General features: G+C 37.8%; 1 protein-coding gene across 2 annotated transcripts in view; it reads left to right on the top strand.

Moving 5' to 3' along the window:
* LIN52 (lin-52 DREAM MuvB core complex component) overlaps window positions 1–26,143 on the top strand; it is a 120,650-nt gene that overhangs the window by 876 nt on the left and 93,631 nt on the right. For both annotated transcript variants that reach the window (XM_079912803.1, XM_079912804.1), the window contains exons 2-5: window positions 4,677–4,751; window positions 6,552–6,589; window positions 10,131–10,197; window positions 12,140–12,223. In XM_079912803.1, the coding sequence (XP_079768929.1) occupies window positions 4,677–4,751; window positions 6,552–6,589; window positions 10,131–10,197; window positions 12,140–12,223 (264 nt within the window). The remainder of the gene's footprint in view (window positions 1–4,676; window positions 4,752–6,551; window positions 6,590–10,130; window positions 10,198–12,139; window positions 12,224–26,143) is intronic.

Raw genomic sequence — 26,143 nt, 5'->3', positions numbered from 1 at the left:
CCGTTGCCTTGGCGGCTAAGGAAGAGACCCTCTCGATCCCTCGCAGTGAGAGTCCCGAGGAAAATGAGAATTGAGCTTTCTAGCGTAGTCATGCACACGTCTCAACCTCTGTAGCTTCTGCTTTATGTGTTGTTTCTTAAGTCTGAGTGAATGAACGATTTCTGCTTATATGTTGTCTAAGAGGCAAGTCATCTCAGATAGTAATTGAGTAGTTTTGGTATACCCACAGGGTTTTGCGCTCCGTTCTGCTTTAGGGTTAGGATCTTGCAGTCATTTCTGGACTCACTTAATTCTTGCTTCGACCACCTCCATCCCTGCGTCCATTTCACTGAGAGTTAGTTTTCTGTCAAACAAAGGTATTTTGTGTTTGGAAGGAATCTTGGAAGTTCGTTTCAGGAATGAGGAAATTGAGGCCAGGAAAGCTATACTGAGATCCTACTATATGAAAGGCGTTCTTCTAGGTGCTTTGGGAAAGGAAAAGATTAATCAAACACGTAAACACTTTTGCAGTTTCAGGTCTCATTTAAATGTCGCCTCCCAGAGAGGCTTTCCCAGAACACAGTATCTGGAGTTGCCCTTCTTCACCATTATTCACTTTCTCTGTACCTTCATCGACAGAATAGTTATTATGTTAACTTTGCCCTTTTCACACCAGATTGTAAATTCCAAGTCTGTCTTGTTCATAGTTGGATCCCAGGGCTTAGCACAGTGCCTGGCAAGCAGTAGGCCTTCAATTCATGTTTATTGAAAGACTGATTAGATATATGCATAAATAATAAATTACTTAGTTTTAAGTTTAACTGAGTCTTAAGTTTTTTGAGCACGGGTACATACTGTATAAGAAATTATGGGTGTTGGGAGTCAAAAGAGATTATTTTGCCTGGGTGCTCTCTTGTTAAAATGTCCTTCCCCCCCCCCCCCAGGAAAAAAAAAGGGCATTTAAAAAATCAACCAAGGGAATGGGGAGTTATTGTTTAATGGGTACAGACTTTCAGTTTGAGAAGATGAAAAAGTTCTGGTGATGGATGGTGACGATGGTTGCACAACAATGTGAATGTACTTAATGCCACTGAACTGTACACTTAAAACTGATTAAAATGGTAAATTTTATGTATAATTTACCACAGTTTTAAAAAAAACCAGCCCAGTGATAGAAGTAGAAGTAATTGCTCTTAAAATTTTTAGCTTATTACTAAGTTGTCTTTATATTTAAAAGTTTTGTTCCTTATGTTTGATTTTTCCCCTGTCTTCTCTCAACTTCTTTTCCTCTCTTTGGCCATGAAGAATACTGGAAATGTATTTTTTTCCTTTGGTCTTTTAGCCATATCCACTCTCACTCAATGTGCACTCTAGATTTTTAAAACTTTTCATGCTCATCTTTTACAGAGCTTCACCCTCTCCCTGTAATCTTTTTAATCTGACAAAATCAAGTTGAGCACTTTGAACTTAAATTTAGCTTCTAAATAAGTATCTTATCCTAAAATATTCCACTGCCTAGCTCTCTCACTTCTATTTTTAGTGTTCCACCTGTTTCTGTCTTTAAGATTTAAAATTATCACCATTAAATTATCTTGCTATGAAAAAAAGTTTAGGTCATTTAGTGTTCCTCTCTTTTTTTTTTTTTGGTACGCTGGCCTCTCACTGTTGTGAGCCGTTGCGGAGCACAGGCTCCGGACGCGCAGGCTCAGCGGCCATGGCTTACGGGCCTAGCCGCTCCGCGGCATGTGGGTTGCTCCGCGGCATGTGGGTTCCTCCCGGACCGTGGCACGAACCCGCGTCCCCTGCATCGGCAGGCGGACTCTCAACCATTGAGCCACCAGGGAAGCCCTAGTGTTTCTCTTTTTAACGCTAAAATTGCTGGGACATCTTTGAAAAGGAGAAAATTGAAATCTAAGTAAAGCCATTACTTACTTAATGTATGAGAATAACACTCACAGTAGAGTCTGAGTTATGCCCCAGATTGTGGTATCATAGGGTCACACTTGTTGGTTATTGGATCCTACTCTCAATAAGTTTATTTTGTTATGGTTGAACTTTCCATCAGTAACATTCCTTGGGAATTTGAAAATTGGCATTTTGTGTTTCACACAGCTTTTTTTGGTTGCCATTTTTGGATGCTTTAGTTAGGCAATTTATTAGAGTTGAGTTCTTTCCCAATTAGAATGCTATTGGAAATTCACTTAAATATATAGGTTCAGCTAACATCCATCTTCTCATAATGATACAATAAAAAGAAAAGAAAGAAGAATAAAGGAAAAAAATTTTTCTCCTTTTGATGAAAACTCTTAGGATTTGCTCTCTTAACTTTCCTGTATATCATACAGCAGTGTTAGCTATAGTCATCATTACACCCCTAGTACTTATTTACCTTATGACTGGAAGTTTGTACCTTTTGACCACTTTCCTCCAATTACCCCTCTTCTTACCCCCCACTTCTGGTAACCACAAGTGTGATCTCTTTTCTATGAGTTTACTTGTTTGCTTGTTTTAGATTGCACATATAAGTGAGATCATACAGTATTTTTCTGTCTCTGTTTTATTTCACTTAGCATAATGCCTTCAAGGTCCATCCAGGTTGTTGCAAATGATAGGATTTCCTCATTTATATATGGTCGAATAATATTCCATTGTGTGTGTGTGTATTTTCACAATGTCTTCATCCATCAACGGACACTTAGGTTGTTCCCATGTCTTGACTATTGTAAATAATCCTGCTATGAACATGGGGTCCCTTAGAATATTTGGGAAAAAAATTTAGTTTAGAGAAAAGCACATGTTGACAAATTTTATAAATATGTATGTTTTCTGGGGAGTGAGTCCATAGCTTTTTTTTTCAGATCTTCAAAAATGTGGCTTACCCAGAAAACGTTAAGAACCACTGTTTATATCATTAAATCAACCAATTTATGCAGCTAATTAGTATACCGAGCACACAATATGTACTCAACAAATGTTAACTGTCGTTTTGTTTTTTTTAAATTAGTTTATTTGGTTGTGCCAGGTCTTAGTTGTGGCAGGCGGGCTCCTTAATTGCGGCAGGTGGACTCCTTAGTTGTGGCATGCGAACTCTTAGTTGTGGCATGCATGTGGGATCTAGTTCCCTGACCAGGGTTGAACCCAGGCCCCCTGCATTGGGAGCATGGTGTCTTAACCACTGTGCCACCAGGGAAGTCCCTAACTGTTGTCATTAATATTGAGCACCTACTGTGTACCAGGGCAAGAATGGAGAGGAAATGGTGTTGAAGAATTAGGCAGGGGCTGGATCATGTAGGATTTTATAGGTCACAGTAGATGTGCATTCATGAATTTAGCTGGGAAGAAGTCCTTTAAGCTGGAGAGTGGCGTGAACATTTTAAAAAAAATCTGTCTGGCTACTTTGTGGAGTGTAGATTTAGGGGTCAGGAGGGGGAGGGGTAAGAATGGAAGCAGGGAGACCTATTAAGAGGCTATTGAAGTAGTCCAGGAGAGAAGCTATGGTTCCTTGCTTAATTAATGTGATTTCATGGTGTGTTTTAGAGGGACAAACTACTGGACTTACTAATGGGTTGGTTATGGAAGAGTGAAGGAAAGGGAGGCATGAAGGATGACACCTGGGTTTTTGGTTTGAGAACTGGAGTTGATGGTGGTGCTATTTATTGAGATGGAGAAGACTGGGGAATTATGGTTTTTCACACATGTTAATAGAGAGAGATGTCAAGTAGCCACTTAGATATATAACTCCAAAGTCCGGGGAAAGATTAGGGCTGGAAGTAGCAGTATGAAGTCATTGGCATATAAATGGTCGTAAAGGCTATGGGACTAGATGAGATTTCTTTGGGAGACTTTTGGTAGGGAGTGAAGTCAGCCTAGGGTGGGCCCTGAGTGGAAGAGGAGACTGATGGAGTCAGTGAGGAAGGAGAAAAACCAGCATAATTGTTTTATAGAAGCTGCAAGTGGAGTGTTTGAAGGAGAGTGGTCAGTGGGTGGATGCTGCAAAGAGGTCACATAAGAGAGAACAGAGAAGTGACCACTTGATTTAGCAACATAGGTCATAGATAATCTTGACAACAGCCGTTTCCGCACATGTAGGGGCAGAAGCCTGTTTGTTGTAGGTTAAGGAGAGAATGTAAGGTGAGGAAGTGGAGACAGGAGGAACAACTCAAGAACTTTTGCAGTGAAGGAGGAGTGAGGAAGTCATGGGGTCAAGGAAGAGTATCTTCAAAGAAGGTAAATTCCAGAGCAGGCTTACTTGCTGAGTTGAGCCAGTAGAGAAAGGTAGAAACTGGTTGTGCAAGAGATTATTCAAGATCACATCTTTGACAAAGCAAGAGAAGATGGAATCCAGGGCCCTATCAGAGGAGTTTGTTTTTCTTGGGAGCAGGGACACTTCATTGATTGGGAGGAAAGTTCAAGAGTATGAGTAAAGATGCAGATGGGTTTGTTGACATTCATTTTTCCCAATACCCCACTAAAATATTGTTCTTGTTTTAGAGATGGGAAAATTAAGGTTTGATGAGGGAAATGACTTATTTGTGTAACATCATGGCTCAGTAGCATCAGTAGTCATAGAATTCAAATCTCTAGACTTCCAGGTGAGTGAGTGTTCCAGTTTGTTATGTTCTTTGAGATTGATATGTCATAAAATGTAAAATAATGTGTTTTGTATCTTCTTAGCTCATCTGAGTGTTTTGTTCTAGGGGCAGATCTGGAAGCATCTTTGCTAAGTTTTGAAAAACTTGACCGAGCTTCACCAGATCTTTGGCCAGAGCAATGTAAGTTCTTGGTTTCTTTATATCAAAATCAATGCAGGAGTGATTTCCCTGGTGGTGCAGTGGTTAAGAGTCTGCCTGCCAATGCAGGGGACATGGTTCAGTCCCTGGTCCAGGAAGATCCCACGTGCCGCCGAGCAACTAAGCCCGTGAGCCACAAGTACTGAGCCTGCACTCTAGAGCCCATATGCCACAACTACTGAAGCCCACGTGCCTAGAGCCCTTGCTCTGCAACAAGAGAAGCCACCGCAGTGAGAAGCCCGCGCACCGCAATGAAGAGTAGCCCCCGCTCGCCGCAACTAGAGAAAGCCCGTGTGCAGCAACAAAGACCCAATGCAGCCAAAAATAAATATTAATTAATTAATTAATTTAAAAAAAAAGAAGCAGCAGCTCAAAAATCAATGCAGGAAAACCAGTGCTACTTTGAGGGAGATTTTTGAAGAGTTATCATTTAGCTGTAGTGATTAAAATTTTAATTTTACTTCAAAGGAAGAGACTGAATTCTGTGGTCTGGTGTTAAGAATAGCTCTTTGGTAGTTTAATTTTTTCTGAACACAGTGTGACTCAGGAAATGATAGAGAGCCTTTAAAAAATAATTATTTTTGGGCTTCCCTGGTGGCGCAGTGGTTGAGAGTCCGCCTGCCGTTGCAGGGGACACAGGTTCGTGCCCCGGTCCGGGAAGATCCCACATGCCGCAGAGTGGCTGGGCCCGTGAGCCATGGCCGCTGAGCCTGCGCATCCGGAGCCTGTGCTCCGCAACGGGAGAGGCCACAACAATGAGAGGCCCGCGTACTGCAAAAAAAAAAAAAAAATTATTATTATTATTATTTTTAAACTTCATCTGTAATGTGTCAGACAATACGAGATGCATAAAGTAATTCCTTACTTCCTTTAAGTATTCTGATAAAGTTAACTGCTGTTATAGTTTAGTACTGATATTTTGGACCTTTTTTTTTTAAATGCTTATGCAGATAGGCAAATAAATATTTTAAGTGTATAGAGAGTTTTTTGTTTTGTTATGATGAAGTCATATGTACAGTGATCTACAGCTTAACATATTCTACCTAGTAACTTATTAATGGATCTTTCCAGGTTGATAGGTATAGACTTACTTCATTTTTTAAAAATATTTCATTGTATAGATCTACTATAGCTTATGTATTCATACCCTATATGGAAACCTAAGTTATATCCAAGTTTTGATGTTACAAACAATTTAACAATGTATATCCTTGCACATATATCTTTGTGCATATGGAAGAGGATGACTGTGGATGGGAGTACCCATTTCCTTACATACTAGCCAGTATTGGATGTTACTGATATTCATTATTTTTAGTTTATATTTCTTTATTAGTGAGGTTGAACCTTATTTTTAAATACCTGATTTTTATTTTTCTCTTTTTTAATATGATTCTTTCTGTGAGATATTTAAATAAACAATTGGATTGATAGAATAGCATACCTAAAAAGGAAATTTTAAATTTTTGGTAAGAGATATTAGATCTCACCACCGTCTTATTCAGCTAACTCCTGATCCTTTGAAGTTCAGTTGAGGCATTATTTTCTCTGAGAAACTTTTCCTGCCTCCTCAGTCTGATTTAGATTTTCATTTTTTGTCCTCCCATAGCAACTGGTATTTTTCTTGAAGCACTTAAAAAATGTTATAGTTATTGATTTACTCTGTCTCTTCTTCCAGACTATAAACTCCTGGAAGACAAGGCTGTTTTCTCATTTGAATCCTCTATGTAAGAGACACTAAAATGTTTACTGAATGACTAATGTTGTGCTTTTTCTTTTTAGTACCAGGTGTTGCTGAATTTGCAGCTTCCTTCAAAAGCGTAAGTAATATCTTACTTACCTAATGAAGTTTTCCCAACATTTTGCTTCTGGGTAAAATCTCAACTATCTCTTATTTCTTTATTTTCAAGAATAATGTCATAGCCTTCAAAATATTTTGTAACCACAGCCCTGGAAATCTGTTTATATTATCATCATGTTAATGATGTTCATGCTCTATTTTGATATTTTGACCTTTGACTATTAGCCTCTTCTCTCAGCTTAAAAGATTTTAAGGTAAGGCAGTTGAAATATTTAATGTAATGCCTGTATTCTGTTTGCCCAAACTATGATTTTGAAGCTTTTCTCTTTTGTTTATGTGATGCATTATGACTTTAACTTATACCTCCCTAGAGGATTTTGAAATTTCTCAGTGGCTCGTCAGAAACTGAAGGAAGACATTCATTAGAGCCACAACTTTTCCGTTTCCAGGACAGCAGACATTGTGCTAGATGCTCTAAATATGTTCTCTTATATATTCCCACAACCAGGAAAATATGATGATTATAATATTAGCTAGCACGTGCATGATGCATACCATATGCCAGGCACTGTTCTAAGTACTTTATGTACATTATTTAGTGTTTACAAAACCATGTGAGGGGGACTTCCCTGGCAGTCCAGTGGTTAGGACTCGGCACTTTCACTGCCAGTGGCCCCAGGTTCAGTCCCTGATTGGGGAACTAAGATCCTGCAAGCTGCATGGTGCAGCCAAAAAAAAAAAAACCAGAAAAAGAATAAACATATGAGGTATAGGTACTATTATTATCCCTATTTTACAGACAAAGAAATAGACACAAAGAGGTTAAGTAGGTTACCCAAGATCATAGGCTGTATATAGCAGAACCAGGCTTTGAGCCCATAAGTCTAATTACTAGCATCCATATTCATTATACCAGACCTAAAAGCATTTGTGCCCAAAGTTAAAAGCACTGACTGGCAGAGAAACTTGGAAGTTAAGTTACTTGCCCAAGTCCTAGTGAGTGACAGGCCAGGATTTGAGCACAGATCTGTCTGATTCCAAAGCTAATGCTCTTTCTAGTAACAAATTGGGGATTTGTAATATAACTCTCTTAGTACCTTACCATATGCTTAGCATTCTCCACTCATTAATAGGGTTAAAGGTGCTGAGTTAAATATTAAGGCCCTTCTTCTGGGCCTGTGGCTTTCAGGTCCTATGAGCATGTTTGTTCAAAGGGAGTCTGACTTTGTAGCCTCTTTCATTTTTTTCAGGAGCTAGGGTTGTATGAAAGCTGGAGTGTGCCACTTTAGCGTCCAGGAAGGCCTGAGCATGAGGAGTACAGGATAGCATAGGGCTTTGGAGTCAGACACACTTGGATTTGAGTCCTGAATCTGCTACTTTACTATCTGTGACATGAGCAAGTTTCCTAACTTTTTCTTTTTTTTTTTTTTGCGGTACGCGGGCCTCTCACTGCTATGGCCTCTCCCGTTGCGGAGCACAGGCTCCGGACGCACAGGCTCAGCGGCCATGGCTCACGGGCCCAGCCGCTTCGCGGCATGTGGGATCCTCCTGGACCGGGGCACGAACCCGTGTCCCCTGCATCGGCAGGCGGACCCTCAACTACTGCGCCACCAGGGAAGCCCTCCTAACATTTTTGAGCCTTAGTTTTCTCATCTGAAAGTACCTCATAGAACTTAGTATAAAATGCCATAATGCATGTAAAACACTTTGCATACTGCCAAGAACTAATAAACAGTACATTGTAGCTATTATTATTAGATCAGATTTTATCTAGTAGATTGAGTAGAAAGTACCTGATTTAATTTTCTTAAATTCTCATAATGAATTTTTAGTTTAGTTAATTATATGCGTTACAACTAAGTACTTTAAGTTGTAAATAAGTGGTTTTTTGAAAACTTTTATTAGAGCATGGTGTTTTTTGAAAATCTGATTAAATATCTACACTTTTTCCCTAGAAGTATGCACATATATATTGAGTTTTGTTTCTAGGGGTTCAGGGCCATCCCAGGGCCCCAGGTTAAGATCCCCTGGTATAGTCCGATTCCCTGCTGGAGTAGAAGTGGTGAATTTGACCTAGAGCCTTCAAGGTGAGGTAGTATAGAGTAGTGGTTTTTGAACTCAGACTTCATGGGTTTTGAATCCTGGCTCCAATAGCTTTGTGACCTGAGGCAAGTGATTTATAATCTTCCTATACATCTGTTTTTTTTTAATTTGTAAAATGAGGAGGATAATAATACCTGTTTCATAGGGTTGATTTGGAAATTAAATGACATGATGCATATAAAGTGTTCTGCTTGTCACAGAGTGCCAAATAAATGTTAATTTTTAAAAAAGGAAAAGGAATAAATAAGCCCTGGATTTGTAATGTACAGCATGGTGACTATAGTTAGTAATACTGTATTGCATATTTGAAAGTTGCTAAGAGAATAGATCTTAAAAGTTCTCATCACAAGAAAAAAATTTTTGTAGCCATGTATGGTGATAGATGTTAACTGGACTTATTGTGGCAATCATTTCACAATTTACACAAATATTGAATTATTATGCTATACACCGGAAACTAATATAATGTTATATGACAGTTACACTTCAATTAGAAAAAAAGAAAAAGAGGGCTTCTCTGGTGGCGCAGTGGTTGAGAGTCCGCCTGCTGATGCAGAGGACACGGGTTCGTGCCCCCGTCCAGGAAGATCCCACATGCCGCGGAGCGGCTGGGCCCGTGAGCTATGGCCACTGAGCCTGCGCGTCCGGAGCCTGTGCTCCACGACGGAAGGCCACAACAGTGAGAGGCCCACGTACCACAAAAAAAAATAAAAATAAATAAATAATAAAAAATACATATGTAATGCCCTTGCTCCATTCTTTCCACGGGACCCTCTCCCAAACCCTGATATTCTAAATCAGTACATCTGGGTTATGGCCTAGTTGTCTGTATTTTTTATAGTTACACAGATGATTCTCATGTGCAACCAGGATTGAAAACTGTTACTCCAAAGCTATTCCAAGAATGGGTTCTCTTTCATGTTTTGTAAGTTCACTTTCAGAAATGAAAAGAAACTTAAAATTCTAAAGTTTTCTGAAATGTTTACAATAAAATGAAATTTCATGTAATGATCATTCCAATCTTCTCTCATTCAGATTGAAGATTTTCTCATTTTTGGTTCTTCTTTGAATCTTCTCCTCTGCCAGAGAATGTTACTTCCTGATTATTGTTTCAAACAGTTCAGTTGGAGGCTTTCACCAGTACTGAATTTCAAGTAATTTCTTTCACAACTATACCAATCTTTTATGCATACAACAGTAACAGTGGTCAGACCTAATTCTTCCAAGATCATTTCTTTAAAACCAGCTTTTAAAGATGAGCAGTATTATTTTCTAAGGGTTTTATTTGTAGGCCATATCTGAACCTGGAGAAATCTAGGTCTTTGAAATTATAATTTGCCAGTATTTTCAAACAACCTAAAGGCTGTGTGAAAAACTCCTTTTCTTATAAGAAAGAAGAGTAGGGTCTCTTCATACTTTGCGTATATCTGAATGGATATATTCTTATTTTCTGACAGCCTATTACTAGCTCTCCACCCAAATGGATGGCTGAAATAGAACGTGACGATATCGACATGTTGAAAGGTAAGCAGTGCTGGTGACGTTTAGCCTTTAACCTGACATTTATGCTCCTCGACAAACTACCATTCCAATTTTTCTCTCATTATTCCCTTACCAGTATTCTTGGCTTCAAATTGCCTATTTAACCATCCTTATTCATGGTTCTTCATGTCTAAATGCCCTTCTCTACTTTTCCATGTGTAGAAATCCTGCCAATTCAAGACTCAGTAATAATGATTTCTTCTGCTGCTAAATTCCTTTAATATTAACTTTATTTTGTATGATGCTTAGAGTTAAGTAAAAGTTCTCACATAAATTTTCTTATTTAATTCTTATACAGGTTCTGTGAGTTAGGTATGATATCTAAGTTTCGGAGGTTAACTTAACCAAGGTTTATTAGAAAGAGTTAAAATTTAAACCCTGATCTTTTTTTTTTTTTTTTTTTTTCCGCGGGCCTCTCACTGTTGTGGCCTCTCCCGTTGTGGAGCACAGGCTCCGGATGCGCAGGCTCAGTGGCCATGGCTCACGGGCCCAGCCGCTCCACGGCATGTGGGATCTTCCCGGATCGGGGCACGAACCCGCGTCCCCTGCATTAGCAGGCAGACTCTCAACCACTGCGCCACCAGGGAAGCTGCAAACCATGATCTTTTTAAGACTAGTCTCTTACCGCTATAACACAAGTGCTTTATTTAGGATTTACTGCCATATATTGCTGCCAGGACTATTAACTGACAGCCCCTTAGTGGGTTAAGAGCTGTCTTTAAGTTCTTTCTATCTCATCAGTTTCTCTCATAAAGAATACTGTAAGTAGTGAATATTGTTGTCTGATAAATGACTTGGAACTCAACCACAAAGTAGAAATTTAAATTAAAAAACATAAATTTTCCTTGATTTTGCTTTACTTTAATTTTTTTATCATCCTTCTGGTGATAAGATTCATGATGGTTGTGAAGTAATAGACTGAAGTTAAGGTAAAAAATCTGGGATTCTTAAGCTATTTAAGCAGCTGAACAGATCAAGAAAGCCTACTTATGCCAGATATAGATAATGAGTGTGGCATGATAAGTTGCAGAAAATAACACCTCTATTTGATTTCAGAAGTAATTCATTCTTCTGCATGAAATGCTTAAAACCAGATCCCCTCCTCCAGCCAAGGGAAAATTAAGTCTCAAGGGCATCTCGGGTTCATTGTTGTAATGTTCCAAACAGACATTTATATAATATCCCATCAGCATGTATTTTCTAAGGAAACTTTAAAGTTTTAGTAAGGGATCAGAGCATTATGTTTCATGCAAATTGACCTATGTCTAAAACCTAAAAGGAATTGGGTGCTATTTAAAGGAAAATCTCGGAAAGTAAGTTTTTATTTTAAGTATACTGTCTTCTTATCTGGTAAACGTAAAAATTTTTATAGGAATTTGATTTGAAGGTAAAGTTTGGATTAATATTTAGTCTTTGTTTTCTAAACTTAGGGAAATAGGGAAGAGTGTTTTATTGCTGTTTTATTAATTGGAATAATGAGGACTTGTAAATGACAGTGAGACAGAGATCTGTCTGTAGGCTTTCTCAATTCTGTGTCGGATCACAAGTTTCATATTTTAATGGTGTATTCATTTTGTGTGATTGGCAAAATGAATGTAATAAAAGGATCCTCAGGATAAAACACATAATTTGCTATTGTGTCTATGATGACTCTCTTCTCATTAAGTGGGTAAGCTCATCTGAGGCATTTTGCAGTGGTGGAAAATTCACTGGTATGCCTGTGTGTGTGTGTGTGTGTGTGTGTGTGTGTGTGTGTGTGTGTGTGTGTAGGGGGAATGATTGGATGAGAAGAGATGAATCCATTTTCTATTTTTCTATAGGAATTAAACTTGAAAACATTTATAACAAGGATTTGCAACCTGAATGAGTTGTTACTAGAAAGCAGTGGAAAGAAATGGTAATGAAATAAATGATTCTGTTTCAGAACTGGGGAGCCTCACCACAGCTAATTTGATGGAGAAGGTACGAGGCCTTCAGAACCTGGCCTATCAGTTGGGGCTGGATGAGTGTGAGTACCCAGATCACATTTATTCAGGGTTGCATGTTGTATATTTCGTGATGAGTTCTGTCATAATTCAGAAAGTATCTTTATTAGGTGTTTTAAAGGTAAGAAGCCATTGTAATCAAAAGTATGCCACTTATGATAGAGTGTGCTGGAATAATTACTGAGTTTACTAGGTTACAAGTTGTTTTTCGCCGTACAATGAAAATATATTGGAAACTCTTAGAGTTTTAAGTGATAGAATGTCGTCAAACTAGCTTAAGCAAAAGAAGGATTTTATTCACATAAATCAAAATTCTAGGAGTAGAAATAGCTTTGAGCATCTCTAGAGCCATGACTCATTATTTATTTACTTTTTATTGAAGTATAGTTTTTTAAAAATATTATTTATTTATTTAGCTGTGCCAGGTCTTAGTTGTGGCACGCGGGTTCTTCGTTGTGGCATGCGGGATCTTTAGTTGCGGCATGTGAACTCTTAGTTGTGGCATTTGGGATCTAGTTCCCTGACCAGGGATCGAACCCGGGTCCCCTGCATTGGGAGTGGGGAGTCTTAGCCACTGGACCACCAGGGAAGTCCCTGAAGTATAGTTGATTTACAATGTTATAGTAATTTCTGCTGTACAGCAAAGTGACTCAGTTATACATGTATATACATTCTTTTTTATGTTCTTTTCCATTATGGTTTATCTCAGGAGATTTGATATAGCTCCCTGTGCTATACAGTAGGACCTTGTTTATCCATTCTAAATGTAGTAGTTTGCATCTACTAATCCCGAACTCCCAGTCCATCCCTCCCCAGATCCATGACTCTTAATAATGTCTTTGGAATGTGCTCTTGTTCTTACTTTTTGAGTTTTGCATCTCAAAGCTCTGCTTCACTCGTGAGTTATTATTCTTCTTTGATCTAGCACTGGGGAAGGTGGCCAGTAGGAACTCCAGTTCATGTCTTTAAATCTTGTAATCCCAAAGGAAAGAACATCTTTTCTGAACATTCCAGAAGAAAGGTCCTGGGGAGGACTCTGACTGTTCCATCTTGGCTCACATATCTATCCTGGAACCAGTCCTTTGGCCAAGTAGCAAAGAGCACCGAGATGGGCCAGGCCTGGGGCCTGGCTGCAGAGGCAGGTTGGAATGGTTAGTCTGACTCAAATCATGTGGAATGCAATAGGGGAGGATTTCTTCCCCAAAGGAAGGGTTATATAACAGACCAAGAACATAATCTGCTAGCATGAGTAATGCTTTTAAAGTTCTCATCTATTCCTGTCTGCTGTCCATTCTTTTAGTTTAAAATTATTTCTTTAGAAACTATATCTCTTTCCATACTGTATTCATTATAAAACTGGAAAAGGAATTGTAGAAAATTTTCATTTTGTAATTGAAAGAAATACTCAACATAATTAGAGTGGTTAGAACTTTGTTCTCCTTGGATAGATACCTCCAGAGACCTTCATAAATGCACAATTTTGAGAGGCTACTATAGCTTATAACTTTCTTCAGAACTGCAAGTTTTGTACTGATTAGCACAATCCCAACAATAGTTTCACAAATTGTTTCTCTTGTTTATAGAGCATGTAGTGGATTTGTCCACATCATTGATTTTACTACCAAATTCAACATTTCACTTTAAAATATAATTTAAAACTTCTAATTTTTGACTAATAGACAACACTTCCTTAGTCCTCTTTATATTTTCTTTATTTCCATTACTGTCATTAGCAGGTGACATTCTTTTACCAAGAAAACATTTTTTAATCACTTCATGAATCAAGGAGCAGAGAACAAAAAACTGCTTTGAGGTATGGTTGCTAGGTGGTCTGCTAGGTTCACTCATTGTTACCTAACTCCCCTGTGTACTAGTCATTTATTTCTCGTGATTAACGTTTATGTCTTGGCAAAATTACTGATTACCGTGTATGTCATGGACCTCAAGGGTTTATAATGAAAACCCTGTGATTATTAAATTCATGAATGCGAGGCTTGTACAGTATAGAACTTGATTCTGTTTTTAGCTCTGGATAATACATGCTGTAATGATCACAGCGATCAATCCTTTATCTCTGTGTCAATTTTTCTTATGAAATAAAGTTTTATGCTCATTATATAAAGAAGATGCTATATTACCAAATGTGTTTTTCAACAGTGTTGTCTCTAGTTTGTAGTAGATAAAATTACTAAATTTCCTCTGATTAGTTTTTCTTTTTCTAGTTTCCTACTGAGAAAGATAATGAAGTATTTTTTCCCCACTTTTTATTATGGAAAATTTTAAACATATACCAAAGGAGAGAGACTAGAATATTGACCTCATATACTTATGACTTGGCTTCAATAGTTAGCATATGGCCAATCTGTTGCACTTATACCAACCTACATAATTACTTAAAAGCAAATCTCAGGCATCATATCGTCTCACTACCAAATAACTTCATATGTGAGTCCAAAAGACAAGGACTCTCTCTTTCTCTCTCTCTCTCAATCCATTATTCTCTCTCTCTGCAATTCCATTATTGTGCCTAAAAAATTTTAATATACTTGCTTAATATCATCAGATAGCCAATCAGGATTCAGATTTGGTTGACTCATAATTGTCTTTATATAGTTGATTGGTTTGAATCAGGATTTAAATAAGGTACTGTATTTGATATGTTTCTTAAGTCTCTTTTAATCTGTCAGAGTTCCACCTCCCGTTTATTTTCCTTTGCCATTTATTGTTATTTGTTCTGTAGAATTTTCCACATTCTGGATTTTTTTGCTTACATCCCTGTGGTAGTGCTTAATATGTCCATCTATCCCTTTTTATTTCCCAGTAACTAGATCTAGAAGCTCACACAAATACAGGATTGATTTTTATTTTTATTTTCAATTTGGCAAGAGTATTTCATAAATGGTGTTGTATACATCCTATAGAAGGGTACATCGTGTCTGCTTGTCTCTCTTTGTGATGTTAAGATTAATTCATTGATAAAGGTATTGCTAGCCTCATCTATTATTCATTGTAAAATTCTTCATCAGCCTTACACCCAGAGTTTTAGCAGCCTTTGAAAACTGCCTAAATTCACTATTTTATTATAGGTTGCGAAATGGTAATACACTAATTCTGTCATTCCTTCTTATTAGCTAGAATTTTTCTGTAAAGAACTTTATCTTATCGACTATGTATTATTTATTACCTTGCAAGCTGTTCTTACTGGATGAATGATTCTTTCTCTTTATCAGTTTTTAGAATAATGAGTCGGTTCTCTGAGCATCAATAAATCTGTGTTAATGTCTTTCCACAGAATCAAAAACTTGGTGTGGTTTGTTTCAGTTTTTAATCCACACAGTTAAAATCATTATTATTTTTAAGTATTTATATTTCTGAAACTTAAGGCTTTGGAGGTAGGGGTTTGAAGTCACCTAGCTTAGTCACCTTAAGCATGGAACCAAAATTCTGCCAGACGAGTTCCATGAGCACAGCTGAGAGTTTTCAAAATTATTTTCTAGTTCAAAATTCAACCTTCTTTCAACTTCTGTAGCAGTGCTTTGCTACTGATTGTTATTTTCCCCAATCATAACAATTAGCTGACATACAGAAAATAGTTTTTAAATTTACAGTTGGAAAGAATCACATTGATACGTAGTGGACTTCTTGGATACAAACTCTTTGTTTTATTGTATATAGTGTATTTGCATAAAAACAAGATCTTTTTTTTGTCCTTACAGATTATTCATCTACTCTAGGGGTTGACATTTACTTGACACCCTAATCTGGTGTTTCGAAGTCTCTCTCAATCCTCTTTCCTGCATTAATTGAGAGGATGACATGGATGAAAAATAAGCAATAGGAACTGATGAATCCCCAAGGACCAGTGATCCTGTTTTCATGCAAATATCTGCACTGATAAAGATGATGGAAAGAAAAAAATGCAAAAAATATTTGTCCTCAAAACAAGATTGTTTGTCACTTCCCTGGAGCATTGTTAAATGTTAGTATAGAGATAATGTGAACCTTCTAGGGCTGATAGTAACTAGATTGTGTCTTTTGGAAGATGAACCCTGCCCTTTGATTTGGTACATTTTTATGTCTCAGACAACTCTTTTGGTGTGCAGATTTTGGAATGCAATAATGTTTTGTATAGGTATTTATAGCTTTTCATGATTGGGGCCCTCTGACTTGATTTGGGCAGTTAATTTATGTGAAATTCCCATGAAAAATATAAAAAACTGCCTTACCATATAAAGAATTCCATTTCTGTTACTTCCATCTGAGTTCAGTGTCCTTCCTGTTTACTGAAACTATTGTAGTCACCTTCTAACTGCCCTCCCTGCCTTTCAACTACCTCATATCAGTCCATCTTTTTTACCACTAACAGGTTAATTTTTCCAAAGTACCATTTGCTTCTGTTTGTCCTTTGCTCTTAAGTCATTAGTAGTACTTCATTACCCATATGATAAAATTCAGATTCCTTAGCATGGCATTCAGAATCCTCTTCACTTGGGGCCGAGCCTAATGTCTAGCCTTCTTACTTCTCCTCTACCAGAACACCATGCATTGTCCTCATTTGAAATATTCTTCCCGGAACACTCCCCCATCTTCTTAATTCTATTCATGCTATTCCTTTTTCTCAGAAAACCCTCCCTGACCTATTTCTAATATTAGGACTTTTATTTGTCCTTCATTATTCAGCCAGAATCTACCTCTTTTATCAGCCTTTCCTTTTTATACCTGATCTGGAAAGTGAAATCGCTTTCTTGGCCTCCCAAATTGCTCCTAGAGCAGTTCGTTTGTTTCATTTTATCATTCTGGGAGATTTTTGGTACGTGTCTTATCTCTTGGATTAATTGTAACTCTTTAAGGTGAGAATCATATTTTGGGGCTGTCTTTGTAGCCCACAGAGTACCTGGCATATGGTAAACATGCAATGTGTATTTGCTGATTGAATGCATGATCAACTGCTTGATGCCTTTAGATGAAATGACAGATTAAAAAAATTTATTTTATTATGTATATATATTTTTATTTTTGGCTGCATTGGGTCTTCATTGCTGCGCGCAGGTTTTTTCTAGTTGCTGCGAGCAGGGGCTACTCTTCTTTGCGGTGTGCGGGCTTCTCATTGCAGTGGCTTCTCTTGTTGTGGAGCAGGGGCTCTAGGCACGCGGGCTTCAGTAGCTGTGGAGCATGCGCTCAGTAGTTGTGGCTTGCGGGCTCTAGAGCTCAGGCTCAGTAGTTGTGGCACACGGGCTTAGTTGCTCCACGGCATGTGAGATCTTCCCGGACCAGGGATCAAACCTGTGGTCCCCTGCGTTGGCAGGCGGATTCTTAACCACTGGGCCACCAGGGAAGTCCCGAAATGACAGATTTTTAAAATGAAATCCACTGACTTAAAACTGAAAAAGTGGAAGCGTCTAGAAATTGTTCTTTTTCTGGATAGTCTGTGTTTTAGTGATGAGAAGTAACATTTGAAGTTCTCATAATGTCTGGAATTTTTCTCTTATGACAGTGGATGATCAACCACCCATAGTAAAGATAGTGTGAAGCTTGTTGGTAATGGTTTGGTTTTATCTTCTACCTGACCCCTACTCCATTGCTATTATGATCTGGGCATGATCCTGATTTAGTCATGTTAAGTTGCAACAGAACGTACCTTGTTTTATTCCTAAGACCCATTGAACCCAGTAAATCCTACTGAATACTGATTCTCAACAGTTTTTGTCCTTTTTTAAAAAAGGTTTCCCCCGTCTTTGAAAGCTGCAAACCTTGTAGTAGTTATGCAGATGACCTACTTACTGGCTATATTCAAGATATCTTTAAATAGGATGTGATGATTGGGAAAGCAGAAGACCGTGCCATTTGAAACTAGGGCTAAAGCTTGGGGTTCTGATGCATTTCTTCTTTTTCCTTTTTTTATAATAGCTTTACTGGTATGTAATTCACATACCCTGCAATTCATTTATTAATAGTGTGCAATTCAATGATTTTGGGTATATTCAGAGTTGTGCAGCCATCACCACAATCAATTTTAGAACATATTCATCACCCCTCAAAGAAATTCTGTACCCATTAGCAGTCACTCCTCATTTTCCCCCAAACTCCATAGGCCTAGGCCACCAAGGATATGCTTTCTGTGTCTATGAATTTCTACTGTGGACATTTCATATAAATGGAGTCATATAATATATGGTCTTCTGTGACTGGTTTCTTTCACTTAACATAGTGTTTTCATTTTTCATCTATGTTGTAACATGTATCAATACTTCATTTCATTTTTAGGATTGAATAATATTCTACTGTATAGATCTGTTTATCTACCAGTTATTCACATTATGTTTATCCACTAGTTGGTGGACATTTGGGTTATTTCCTCTATTCAGCTAGTGTGAGTAATGCTGCTGTGAGCATTCATGTACAGGTATTTATGTGGACATATGTTTTCGTTCTCTTTAGCTTATAACTAGGAGTGGAATTTCTGGGTCATATGGTAACTCTACATCTAACCTTTGGAGGAACTGTCAGACTATTTTCAATACTGACTCTGCACCATTTAACATTCCCACCAGCAGTGTATGAAGGTTCCAATTTCTCAACACCTTGCCAATACTTATTATTTGTTTTTTAAAAATTATTACATAATCCATCCTAGTGGATATATTATGAGAAGTGATATCTCATTGTGGTTTGGATTTGCATTTGCCTAATAACTAGTGATATTGAGCATGTTTTCATGTGCTTATTGGCTAGTTGTATATCTTCTTTAGAGACCTGTATTCAGATCGTTTGCCCATTTTAAAATTGGATTATTTGTATTTTTATTATTGAGTTATGTGAGTTCTTTATTCTAGAAACAAGTCGCTTATTCAATATATAATTTGCAAAAGGTTTTCTTACATTCTGTGGGTTGTCTTCTTACTTTCTGGATGGTATTCTTTGGGACACAAAAGTTTAATTTTGATGAAGTCCAATTTATCAGTTATTTCTTTTGTTGGTTACATTTTGATGTCATACCTAAGATACCGTTTCCTAATTTAAGGTCCTAAAGATTTATGCCTGTGCTTTCTTCTAAGAGTTTTATTCTTAGCTCTTATAGGTATTTGATCCATTTTAGATTAATTTTTTATATATATTGTGAAGTAGGGATCCCAATTCATTCTTCTGAGTGTGGATATCCAGTTGTTTCAGCACCATTTGTTGAAAAGACTATTCCCTTCCCATTGAATTGTCTTGGCATTTTTGTTAAAAATCAATTGACCACAAACATGAGGGTTTATTTCTGGATTCTCAGTTCTATTCCATTGACCTATATTTCTGTCCTTATGCCAGTCCCTCACTGTCTTGATTACTGTAACTTTGTAATAAGTTTTGAAATTGGAATGTGTGAGTTTTCCAACTTCGTTCTTCTTTTTCAAGATTTGTTTTTGGCTATTCTGGATCCGATGAATTTCCATAGGAATTTTAACTTGTCAGTTGTTGCAACGAGGTCAGCTGGGATTTTGGTAAGGATTGCATTGAATCTGTAGATCAGTTTGGGGAGTATTGCCATCTTAATGAAATTAAGGTGATTCATGAAAGTGGTATGTCTTTCTGTTTATTCAGGTCTCCTTTAATTTCTTTGAACAATGTTTTGTAGTTTTCAAAGTATAAGTTTTACACTTAATTTGTTAAAATTTATTCCTAAGTATTTTAATTTTTTGATGCTATTATAAATGGAATTGTTTTCTTAATTTCATTTTCAGTTTGCTCATTGCTACTGTAGAGAAATGGAATTAATTTTTGTATATTGATCTTATATCCTGCAGCTTTACTGAACTCATTTATTAGTTCTAATTGTGTTTTAGTAGATTACTTAAGATTTTCTCTATACAGAATTATGTCATATGCAAATAGAGGTATTTTACTTCTTCATTTCCAATCATCCAGCCCTTCCTTCCTTTCTTCCTCCCTCCCTTCTTTCTTTCTTTTCTCTTTTCCTTTCCTTTTTTTTTTTCTTTTTTTAATTTTTGCCTAATTGCCCTGGCTAGAAATTCCAGTACAGTGTTAAATAGAAGTGGCAAGAGTGGACATTCTTGTGTTCCTCCTGATCTTAGGGAGAAAGCACTAAGTCTGATATTAGGTTTTTTGTACATGCCCTTTGTCAGTTTGAGGATGTTATCCTTTTTTTTTGGCTGCACTGTGAGGCTTGTGGGATCGTATTTCCCTGAGCAGGGATTGAACTCGTGCCATGGCAGTGAAAGCATGGAGTCCTAACCACTGGACTGCCAAAGAACTCCCTGAGGATGTTATCTTTTATTCTTAGTTTGTTGAGTGTTTTTATCATGAAGAGGTTGAATCTGATGCATTTGTTGTTGATTACACTTCACCATATACCATATAATAAAAATCTCAATTTGATTTATACTCATTTACTTGTACTGGTTTGAAATTACCTTGTATTATAAAGAAAAGATTGGTAAAAGTTATTAAGTAAATAAGATCACACTGAGTATATTACTGTCTAAAAAAGCTTTAAGACATTTAGCTTATTTTGATATAAGTAGTTGCTTCTGCTAATTTATCATTTAATCCTGTATGTTCATTTAGCTGTTTCGGTAGGACTATTATTTGGCTAAATTTAATCACTTACCAGTTTTTAAAAAGCAGCATTTTATTGTAAAAAAGGTTGAGACTTCCCCATTAAAACCTATGTCATCCCTGTAGTCTACACTGATGAAGTTGTCTGTACCAGAAATTATTTGGTACAACTTCCTTCCTTCTTTCCTCCCTTTCTCTTTTCTCTTCTTTTTTTTTTTTTCGGTATGTGGGCCTCTCACTGCCGTGGCCTTTCCGGTTGCGGAGTACAGGCTCCGGATGCGCAGGCTCACCGGCCATGGCTCACGGGCCCAGCCGCTCCGCGGCATGTGGGATCCTCCCAAAACCGGGGCACGAACCCATGTCCCCTGCATCGGCAGGCAGACTCTCAACCACTGCGCCACCAGGGAAGCCCCTCTTTTCTTTTCTTTCTTTTTTATTTATTTTTTGTCCCTGTGGCGGAGCATGCAGGATCCTAGTTCCCCAACCAGGGATGGAACCCTCACTCCCTGCAGTGGAAGTTCAGAGCCCTAGGCACTGGACCACCAGGGAATTCCCTGGTACAACTTTCTTTGGTGGTGGTACCAAAGAAAAACTTCTGCTTCCAAGCTAGACTGTGGTAAAGTAGACTTATCCACCATCTAGGTATGTGGTTTTTGAAAAAGTGACCATTTGTAGTAGTTAGAAATTGTTTCCCATATAGAGAAAATTGTAAAGAACAGTTAGCTCTTTTAATTTCTTATTTTAATCTGTGAAGGAGGGCAGGGAGAGAATAGGTGGGACTCTTACACCCTGGATATTCTTCTTTGTGGCCTGACATCAGACTTCTTTGACTGGCTTACTTTACAAAGCCTGTACCTCTATCTATAATAGTTAAAAGTTAAATTAACTGTACTTGATTGATTGAGGAGAAAAATGATTTTTCACTAGCCTTTAACCTCTAGATGGCAGTATGAGTCTTACTGTACTTCTGGCTTTTCCTCTACCCATATCTCTTGAACTGGGTTTCTGATTTAGGTACAAATTCTTATGTCTTTACTGGACTACTTGCCTAACTTTGTTGATGCCTTACTTGATTTTTAACTTTTTATTTTTCCTTTTCATCTCTCCACATTAAAAAAAAAATTCCCTTCTTGTTTTTTTTTTTTTTTTTTTTTTTTTTTTGCGGTACGTGGGCCTCTCACTGTTGGGGCCTCTCCGGTTGCGGAGCACAGGCTCCGGACGCGCAGGCTCAGCGGCCATGGTTCACGGGCCTAGCCACTCTGTGGCATGTGGGATCTTCCCGGACCGGGGCACGAACCCGTGTCCCCTGTATCGGCAGGCGGACTCTCAACCACTGCGCCACCAGGGAAGCCCAAAAATTCCCTTCTTAAGCAATGTGTATTTTTGATGCTCTGTTTCCCTGTTGTCAGAAATAACATTTTGCTTTTGATGAAGGAGATGGGTAGAGAAAACCAAAAACGTGGTAGTTTAATTCAATAGCTTCCATACCTGGGTGTAAGACCCTCAGAATGGGTTCAGCTCTCTCATCTCAGTTTATCTTGTTCTGTCCTTTGACTCTCCTGGTTATCAAGTGGTATCAGACAATGCCTTATTAAATTAAAATAGGAATGTTAGCTAAAATTGATGAAATAAGCTTAGATTTTCAAGAAGAATTTAATTGTTTTAAAATAAAGCTTTCAGGGACTTCCCTGGTGGTGCAGTGGTTGAGAATCCGCCTGCCAGTGCAGGGAACACGGGTTCGAAGCCTGGTCCGGGAAGATCCCACATGCTGCAGAGCAACTAAGCCCGTGTGCCACAACTACTGAGCCTGAGCTCTGGAGCCTGCAAGCCACAACTACTGAAGTCCGCGCGCTTAGAGCCTGTGCTCCACAACAAGAGAAGCCACCGCAATGAGAAGCCCGCGTACCGCAGTGAAGAGTAAACCCGCACTCACCACAACTAGAGAAAGCCCGTGTGCAGCAACGAAGACCCAGTGCAGCCAAAAGTAAATAAATAAATTTATAAACAAAAATAAAGCTTTCAAATACTTAGCCATTTTGAGTGATGAGATAATAGCAAAAGAAGGAAGTGTTCAATTCAGCAACTGTTTGAGTGCCTACTTCCTACAAGGTTCTGTAGGGGATATGAAGATGAATAAGACATAATTACTGCCCTTGTGCAGATTAAAGTCTAGTAGGAAAGGGAGATAAGACAATTAAGTAAATGATTCCTTTTTTTTTTTTTTTTGCGGTACTCGGGCCTCTCACTGTTGTGGCCTCTCCCGTTGCGGAGCACAGGCTCCGTGACCGTGGCTCACGGGCCTAACTGCTCCGCGGCATGTGGGATCTTCCCGGACTGAGGCACAAACCTCGGCAGGCGGACTCTCAACCACTGCGCCATCAGGGAAGCCCCAAGTAAATGATTCTGAATGGAAGGTAGAGGAGATAAGCTCCATAGAGTACTAAGAACTTTTGGGATAGGGGAGAAGAGGCAATTACATTAGATTGCTAGAGGAATGGCAGATAAGTTTCATTTTGTATGTCAATGTAGATTGATTAGTAAGGATTTCCTAGGGCTGCTGAATTGAGGATTTTGAGGAATTTTGATTCAGATAAGTCAATTAGTGTTGTCTGCTGTGGACCAGGGAAAGGGGTGTGGTAGTATTTGCTATTTCTGGATCATTGAAAATAGACCTTAAACAACACAGGTTTTTGATGGATGGAAATGGGAAGGGACCATATTCCAGGTGGAGTGAACATTTGGAGCAAGGAAGTTTGAAAGAACAGCTCAAGGAACAGTATGAGTGATTTAATCTGGCCTTTAAGGAGCCCAGTTTATATTAGAGGTCATAAGGAATAAGAGTAGGGAGATGGGGGCTGGACTGAGGAGGGCCTTGTACTCTTGGGGGTGAGGAATTAGACATAGGTAATGGGGAGCATGTGAAATATTCTTTAAAAAGTATTTTAATGGCTATAACATTAACTATATTTTCATTATAGATGGTTTGTAGAGATATTTTATTTACTAAAAGACACTTTACCACAAATCTGTTTATTATAAAGAAGAAAGTAGAAATGACCATAGCCTTACAAGTAAGAGATAACTACTGTTAACATTTGATGTGTTTCCTGGCCCTCCCTTTTCTCTTTATGTAGGGATGTGTGTGTTTACATTTTTTCTTGTTCCCATATGTATACACAGACATGCTTTTTAACATAACCGAGGCTATAGTGTATGTGTATAGTTTTTGCCTATGCTTTTTTTCCCATTCATTCTATCTTAAGTATTTTTCTGTGTCATTAAAAATTCTACCACTGAAAATTTCTGAGTAGGGAAGTCACACACCTTTAAGAGGCATCATGCATAGGACAGAATGTAATGGTAGAGACAGGAGGCTGGAAGCTAGCAAGGACTGTGAGTCCAGCAAGAAGAATTGAGGGCTTGAATGAATGGTGGCAGTGATAATGGAAAGAAGCATACCAACAGTAGATGTTTCAGGTATATCATTTTCAGGACTAGGTAGGTAAACTGTCTGGATGAATCTTAGGGGGTAAACTGTGATTAGAGTTTACCATGATGTTTTGAGCCTGCTTAATGACAGGGAAGTCAGAAAGAGGAGAGAGATTTGGTTACACTAAAAAAATCACCTAATTCTTTTACATGTCCCTTAGTAGGCAGGCATCTGAATTGTTTTAGAAATAAGTACAAGCCATTTGTATAGGTTGGTGTTATTAATAGGATGAAAACAATGCTTTTGTCTAGTCACATCACCTAGGTAACATGTAATGTTTTAGATAGTTATTTGTTTTCTCAGGGAAATGAGTGTGTGAAATAGGATATTCATAACTTCAGAAATGGATTTTGGGGGTTCCTATAAGCTTTGGCAGATCATTAAGCCTCTCAGTTGAATAAATTACGTTCGCATAGTTTTCTTCCACAGTAGTTCTTTTTCATTCAGTTAGCTACCTATAGCTATTCAGGAAATTGTTATGGCCTTTGTATATGGTAGACATCCAAATCTTTGTTAACTAGAAAAAAATTTCAGTAGTTTACATTTGAATAACTGTAATTGGCCCAAAATATTTCATGTTGACGCATCTATTAATTAACAGCAACATTTGGATTATATCAGCGCCAGGGTTAAGTCTTCCTATGAGTGAAGACTGAATTTTACATGTAGTTGGAGATTTGTGGGATCTCTAATTGAGAAGGAAGTATACTGCCAAATTGTCTTCCAGAAAGGCCCTTCCTACCCCTACCTCCTTGCTAACACCAAGTATTATAATTTTTTAAAGTCATTGGCAACTTGATAGGCAGAATATTAATATCTTGTTTTTATGTTCATTTCTTCACTTGTAAAAATGAACTTTTTTCATGTTTCTTGATCATCTCTGTTAACAAGGACTGGAAGTGAAGAAAATATAATTTAAATTATTTTAACCTGAAAAATAAAGCCAGCAAACTTGATTCAAAAGCACCGTATGGGCAGTGTTGTAATCTGCATTTCTCAAGTACCAGTTGTTTTCTTTGTTTTATGCATTACCATACCATCTCACCATAGTCATTAGCATGGCATCCTATTTAGGTAGTAATGCAGTATAAAATCTAGAAATCCCACTTTGAAGGGATTAGGGGTATTCCTTATAATTAGAAATTGTCAACTTAGTCTTAAGTATTTTGTTTTTAAAAATGTATTACGCTAATGGGGAAAAAAACATGCCATTATTTCTCATTTTTCCCTTGGTTAACAAATTAGGATACACAAAGCCTCAAATTACCTTTAAGGCTTATAAGCATTCATATCTTTTATCCATTAGTCAAGTTATTTCATAAACCCAACATTGCCTCTGAAATGGTTTTACACACAAAGAGGATTTTACCGTAAAATGCTTGGGGTGTTTTATTCTCTTCTGATTTGGGGGTGGGGAGGAGAAGGATGGAGGTAAGCAGGCAGGGCTTAAATTAATTTGTTCGGGGTTGGTTTCAAAGTAGCATTCTGCGTAGTTCTACAAAATGTATAATAGGTAAGGGGATGTACATAGTGAAAGAATTTAAAGTCAACATTGAATAACCAAGTGAATTATAGTTTATTTATACAGTAGAAGACAGTATAGCCATTAAAAATCTTGTTAAAGCAATAAGGAGCATTTAAGGACAGAAGAATGCTCATTATATGTAAGGATAATTGCAAGTGAAAATGCAAATGAAAAACTGCAGAACACAAGTCAGCAGGTTTTTTTCCTTCCTTTTCTTTTTTCTCTTTTTTGTTTTGTTTTGAGAGCATGGGTGTAGACAAATGACTGGAAGGAAAGATACCAGTATGTTTTAATGGCTATCTTGAGTGATTTAGAAAAAAAATTTTTTCTGAAATTTCTAAATCATCAACAATGGTTACATTCTATTCT

Source organism: Stenella coeruleoalba, assembly GCF_951394435.1.
Source record: "Stenella coeruleoalba genome assembly, chromosome: 2".
NCBI classification, from domain to species: Eukaryota; Metazoa; Chordata; class Mammalia; order Artiodactyla; family Delphinidae; genus Stenella; species Stenella coeruleoalba.
Note: the sequence above shows the minus strand (reverse complement) of the source record. Positions and strands in the feature narration are given on the sequence as shown.